The sequence below is a fragment of the Carex rostrata genome, chromosome 11 (assembly GCF_964058835.1).
Source record: "Carex rostrata chromosome 11, lpCarRost1.2, whole genome shotgun sequence".
Lineage (NCBI taxonomy): Eukaryota > Viridiplantae > Streptophyta > Magnoliopsida > Poales > Cyperaceae > Carex > Carex rostrata.
This window is the reverse complement of record NC_135928.1, coordinates 6,778,848-6,785,672: the sequence shown is the minus strand read 5'-3', so window position 1 is coordinate 6,785,672 and position 6,825 is coordinate 6,778,848. Positions and strand designations below refer to the sequence as shown.

Here is a 6,825-nt window from a genome sequence, read left to right as displayed (position 1 = left end):
AAGAGTCCTTTCAATATTCGTGCAGATTCTGTTCGGACAGTCCGGATCCAACTCAAAATTTGAGTTACTTTAGGAGATTCGAATCCGAGCACGAGGGCACGGGCACCTATTGATATTTTATGCGGAGTTTCACAAAAGAGAAAAATGGAGTATGAGGTCGGGAACCAATATATGGGCTGGATTTGCAATCATAAAAAAATCTACAACCCATATTCAGCAGGAAAAAAACCTGACGGCCCATATTCGGACTCCGGAGGTTATTCATTTTGTCATATCAAATTTTAATTCAAATTATTAACATAACGAATGCTGTTGTCATGTAATATATATATTAGTAATTGTATAGTGTTTTTTTTTTTTAGTGATGCTTCTATGGACATAAGGATCTATTTGTAAAATGAACATATTTTTATTTTCAAAGTTCAAACAGTCGATCCGAACCATTCATCTTGTTCTCCATATTAATATGTGCTTGGAGATCAAATTTTACATTTTTCTGAATTTTTTTACTATTTATTAAGATGGGTACAAAAAATATCAAATTCAAACCATTGAATTTTGTACCCATCTTAATAAATAGTAAAAAAATTCAGAAAAATGTAAACTTTGTCTCCAAGCACATATTAATATGGAGAACAAGATGAACGGTTCGGATCGACTGTTTAAACTTTGAAAATAAAAATATGTTCATTTTACAAATAGGTACTTATGTCCATAGAAACCTTTGCCTTTTTTTTATTGTGGTATATGACAATAAATATATACCAATCGTTGTGTAGTTTTTTTTATTCTTTTCCAGTGGAAAATAATACCATCAATCGTTATCCAGTAAATAATTAATAGTTATTTCTGGGACCTGATAAGTTTTGTAAATAAGCAAATTACATTTTATCTATATAGGTAATTTGTTACTATTTGAAAGAGAAATAAGACAAAAAAACAAATTCAAATATTAATTTAAGCATGGAAATGCTAACCAAGTTTCAGAAACCGCCAATTAATCCCTCGTTTATCTACTCTCACAGCCACCCATAGTCCAGTGGTTCTCATGCAAATTCAATTCTCCCTCACTCTTTCCCTACGCAACCTTTATCCTTCACCCGGCCACACTCACCTTTCCTGATCCACCATGAGCAACGACACCGTCGACAAGCTCGTCATCTTTCTTGCCAAGCGAGATGGCATCGACAAGCTCGTAAAAACCTTCCAGTATGTCTCCAAGCTTGCTCATTGGCATGTTGAGTCGGCCCATCCAGACCTCGCAAAACGGGCCAAGAATTGGGAGGTGGCGTCAGGCCTTAGTCGTAAGGCATTTCGGACTGGCCGGTTTCTTACCGGCTTTAATGCATTGCGTCGCTCGCCTGGTGTAACTCCCCTCTTTCGTACTCTCAGCATATTTGCAAATGCCGGAGAGATGGTTTATTTCTTTTTTGACCACTTCCTTTGGGTTTCAAGAATCGGGGTGCTAGATGCGAGTCTTGCAAGAAGGATGAGCTATATTTCGGCCTTCGGTGAGTCTGTTGGGTACGTGTTTTTCATAATCATGGATTATATTATGATTAAGAAGGGGTTGGAACAAGAAAGGAGGCTGGATAAGACGACCACAGAGGGGAAGAAGGAGATGCAAAAGATAAGAGGGGATCGAATAATGAGGCTGATGGCTGTCTCGGCAAATGTAGCGGATTTGATTATTGCGCTGGCTGATATCGAGCCTAATCCGTTCTGTAATCATACGGTTACATTGGGGATCAGCGGGTTAGTCTCGGCTTGGGCTGGATGGTATAGAAATTGGCCATCATAAAGACATTGTTAGTAGAAAATACACACAAATGAGCGTTCTAATTTATAGTCTCCTGTTGGTAGAATTAATGGAAATACAATCAATATATTGTTTTTGTAAGAGTACGATGTGTTTATTTTTAGTAAGAAACACATTTCATGAAGTGATCGCAATACTATTTATTATAGGATACTTTGGATGGCGATGCGTTATATAATGAATTGCCTTGATTGATACCAGAGCAATATACTCCCTGTGGTCCCAAATTCCCAATGCTTTTGCCTGTGGTACCTTAATTTGTAAACCTGACTTGTTGAAGTAATCCGACGACACCATGGTCCTGAAGGGAAAATACTTTTCTAAAACAATTATTTTCAAGAACCCGTGTTTTTGTTTCATCGATAAGGAACCGTAACAAAAATACTGGTAGTGAATATGATGTCCGATACAGGTGTTAGTTTCCCCGTTGCTGATCAATGAGATTCCAGCTTGAAGAGGGGTGGAATCAGAAAATTGAGATTCGAGGACTTGATGAATAAATTACATGTAATTTCATTTTATGAAGGGAATTTTAAAGAATGAAAATTAAAATTTTCAATCCATATGGTATGAGGTAGTCCCCTTGCTCAACACTTACTTCCGTCCCTGAGCTCGAATGCCAGCCGTGTATGCATTCACTAAATATTGAGTAAGAATAGATAGACTGCACTAATATAGCACGCTCATAATTCTACTTACTAAGTTGTCACTAAGATTGATTTGACAACTTCGATCTCCCGTAGATGAGTAAAAATAAAGGCAATTTTTTTTTAAAAGAAAACAAAGGCAAAATAATTAGCGTATATGTTTGGGCTTGAGAGCTGCGCTTACTAAAAAAAAAAAAGAAAAAGAAAATTATAATCAGATCTGACAAAAGAAACTCAAAAGCCCAACATTACACTGAACAGCCCGATATTGATCTAAATGTGACCAATTGGGCTGGGACTCTAGCCCACATTCTATCGCTCTCTTCTAAAAGTAAATGCATTACTTCTAAGACAGAACATGGAACTTTGAAAAATTAAGATTAACTGACTGATATCTTTTGAGCTTAATCAAATGCATATATTTTGAGGACGATTAAAATTTTCTCATTCTTGGTATCTATATTATGATTTCATTTTTAAATTTTCAATTTAAATATCAAAATAAAGACATTAGATATAATCTATGTCATTCTCTCTTTGCATGTGTAAAATATTATCACATTTTAACTTTGCTTTCATTGTTACCGAGAGTTAGAAATAATATAATATAGTAATATACTGATGTGAAAAAAATTTAACATTAATTTTTCAATGTACTAATTTATATAAAAACAAAACAAAAAGACAATGTGCACATAGATAAAATAATGTAGATTGCATTTAAAAGTTTCATTTTGACATACAAATTAAAAAAAAAATACTTTTAGAAGATAGAAAAGTAGAAACATAACAATGATTATATTGTGAGACATTTTTTTAATGGCGTTCACTCTCCCATAGGAAAATCATATTATTATATTTGTGATAAACCGATTAATTTAATCTGATCGATTCGTAGAAACTAATATGCACCATTAGATAAGTCAATGCATGCATGTCATGAACTGAATTATGACAATTAGTGAATGGAAATTAAAAAAATTGTAACAATGTCACAATTAGATTTTCAAAAGAACCGTTGCACTATTGTGAATCTGAGTAGTAATTTATCAATGTAGATACTATAAAATGTGAATCCAAGTAATTATTTATTTATGCACAGGTATTTTCTTAAGCAACTCGAGCAGATTCATAGAGGCATAGAGCCGCAGCACGGCAGCATTGGTAATTCCCAGAATGCAAATATCTTTAAATATAATTTTACATTTTTCATTAATTGTTTGCAAATGCTCAACAAATACAGTCATCATATAGCTAATAGCTGAACACTTAATGATACAACTGTATCAAAATTGATCACCTAACCATATATATGTGTAACGATCGAGACGTTTAGATTAGATAAATCACATGAATACACAATTAATTGTATGATTTATGCATGGTCCGGAGACAAGCTGGAGTCCATAAGCTCTTGCACATTAATGAGTTGACGGTACAATTACAAAACCTGTGAAAACGATATCTTCTCAGCCTGAACCAATGATTTTGAGGGGTCCATTGCATATAAATTCCAACTTTATATTTTTTACCAGTGCCAGCTAAGACTATGCTCTCATGCGCAGAAGCTTACACAACCGCATTCAATCATCCTTATCTCTTTTTTCTTACATTAAACAAGTTCTTTACTCAAGGAATCAAATTTAGTTCTCTGTCCTTTAGTTAGTACTGACTACTGAGTACCTTTGCTCCCCTTTGTGTCGTTGAAATTTGTGAAGACAATAGGCAATTACAAAAAAGCTTGCTCCCACAATTACATGAAGCTGTACTTTTTAACTGTTGATAATAATAATTAAATTTGAATTTGTGCACGGTATTTGACCGTTTACGCGCAAATTAAAGGCTGCTTAATTGCTTAGCAGGCCACCAGCAAATAGTTCACTTCAAGATTCAAATTTCAAAGCGAGAGCATGATTTAAACCAGTGTTGTAAAAAACGCCCATTTAGTCCGATTAATCGGCCGATTAGTCGTTGAGAGTGACCAAATCATTATAGATTTTTTTAATTAATCGGCCTATTATTTTCAATTAATTACTTGGTTGCTACAATTGAGTCAGAAGTTATTTGGTTTCGGAAGGTTAAAGTTTTAATTTACAAAGTGAAATTCAAATTCAGCATTTTCTTCTCTTTTACTATTTTACAAACATTTCATCTCCACCATTATTTACATACACGAACGATCTTTCTAGACCATTCCAATCAAGTGGACTACAGTCCTTGGACTAGCGACTAAATGACAGCTTATCAGACCACTTTCAACCCCACACGTGTTATCTCACAAGTACCGAGTCAACCAAAACTACCAACATTAATATAATTTAATCTCCAAACGTGCCTTTACCCACGTGCGATCGAGTCCCACAGCGCCGTGCAACGCCGCCGTGCAAACCCGACCCGACCAGCTTCCAAGTCATAAACCACTTCGAACCCCTGTTGCTGGAAATTACCGAGCGTACCAGCGGGACCACTGTCAGTCTCATCTGTCTCGCCACCTACATTCATCAGCATGAGGCAACCGACCCGTTTACCTTCACTCTTGAACCCCATGAAGTAGTTCCTACGTGGCAACTCAACGGTCGCGTTGGATTTGAAATGGAAGGCCAAGCTTGGTACCAACCGGTTTGAGCTCCGGTCTGAGTTGAAATAATAGCATGGCTTGAGCCCGGTCTTGGCCTCGGCTTCTTCGGCCCGGTTGAACCCAGCCGATGACATGTGGTGAGCAAATTCAGTCGAGACACGAGAGAATGTTTCTTCCGGTAGCATGGTGAATGTAGTCCCAGAGTCGACCACCATGCCACCATTCCCGGCATGGTCTACGGAAGCCAGGTCTGGCCGAGCTGGGATTTTTATCGGGCCCACAGATATTGCCTCGAGCGCAACAGTGTAGAAATATGGATGTTTTGAATTTTTAAGCAAGGAGGTATAAACAAAAGCTGATTCAGAGGGGTTGTTGGTACTTGGTTCAGGGCTTCGACCGAGAATCAACGGACTCGGGTGAAGTAACCGATCAGCACGGAAAGAGTGAGACACGAGGCAATAAGAGAATCGAGAAGATAGAGATGGTGACAGAGCAGATAATTGGGCCGGCAATGAAAGCGGCCCACGACCAAACCCGGCAACACCAACCGGTTCAGCAAGCGTGGAATGGGCACATGCAAATGTGAAGTTAGAGATTGACAAGGAATCAGGTTTAGACGAAGCGAGAGATAATCGGCCATGGCGAAGATGGGCTAGGAGACTGCCATCGCCATATGCGTAGTACAGAGGCGGGCACGCATGAGAAGAGCACGAAGCAGTCTCTATGGCATCCAAGGGGCATTTGGCCGCAGCACAGAGGTCAGAGGAAGGTAGGGAAGAGTGTGCCGTAGAGCACGCGGGAGAGGCACAAGAGACAAGTCGTGAGTCAGTCGGCGGTGGCAAGATGGTGACATTTGAATTGGCGTCAAGTTTGCCTTCACAGAGTATGCATTCAAAAGGGGAGCAAGGGAACCAGACGATGTCACTCCCGGTATCCATGAAGAGGGAGATGGTAGTTGGAGACGAAACCGGGCCCACTGACAGGGAGAGGGTGTAGTCACTGCCGGAAGAGAGAGGTACGGAGAGTGGCGGTTGGCGGGGGGCGCCATTGCGGCTGCCGTGACGGATGGTAGAACGGACGGTGGAGGATTTGATGAGGTGGTGAAGGGAAGAATTGGTGGAAGGATATGTGTGGGAAAGGGGTAGTAGAAAAGAGTTTGACACTAGAGAGTGGGTTAGATGACTGTGTAAGAAACAGAGGAGTGTGGTGGTGAGGAGAAGAGGGATTGGGAGAAACTGGTACGCCATTTTGCGTGGAGTGTTTGGTAGGGAAGGAGTAAGAAGGGTTTAAGAAGGATGGAAGGGGTTTATGTTTTAGGAAAGGATGGGGATTGGGAATTTGAAGAGGGAAGCTTCTGAACCCGTATCCTCTCAGGTATTGCACAATTATTGCAGAGGATGACTTACTTTACGGTTTGAGATTAAATCTCAACCGGCTTGGGATTCGGGTCACTGTAGGGGGCCCCATTTCTGGGCTTTGAGATTCGTGCCAAGTTAAAAAGTACGGTTCAGATCTAGTAATTGTAAAAGATTCCCTTATCAGGTATTGGAGAGGATATATTTTCGGAAGCTTCTGAGCTGAGCTGGGGAGTTGTGTCGCTGCACCTGTGTGGAGACTGGAGACTCGTAAGTGGTAAGGCAGGTCCTAGAGGATTTGAATAGTTTTGCGGAGTTTTATCTAGCAAGGACTGAGGAGTGATTATTAGGAGTAGGAGGTAAGATGGGAGATTCAAATCTGATAATTTTACTCCTATTTTTTTCATTTGAACCGTTCAAAATCAA

The 6,825-nt window shown here is 39.2% G+C and overlaps 2 protein-coding genes across 2 annotated transcripts; one reads left to right on the top strand and one right to left on the bottom strand.

Moving 5' to 3' along the window:
• The first annotated feature begins 1,026 nt into the window (after nucleotides 1-1,026).
• PEX11B (peroxin 11B) lies at nucleotides 1,027-1,972 on the top strand. The gene has a single exon (XM_078311668.1). It carries the CDS (start codon nucleotides 1,130-1,132, stop codon nucleotides 1,799-1,801), a length of 672 nt encoding a protein of 223 aa, XP_078167794.1. The 5' UTR covers nucleotides 1,027-1,129; the 3' UTR covers nucleotides 1,802-1,972.
• Nucleotides 1,973-4,561: 2,589 nt separating this feature from the next.
• On the bottom strand, nucleotides 4,562-6,361 carry LOC144562459 (Eukaryotic aspartyl protease family protein). Its single transcript, XM_078311688.1, has one exon. The coding sequence runs from the start codon at nucleotides 6,289-6,291 to the stop codon at nucleotides 4,804-4,806; it is 1,488 nt and encodes a 495-aa protein (XP_078167814.1). The 5' UTR covers nucleotides 6,292-6,361; the 3' UTR covers nucleotides 4,562-4,803.
• Nucleotides 6,362-6,825: the final 464 nt, after the last annotated feature.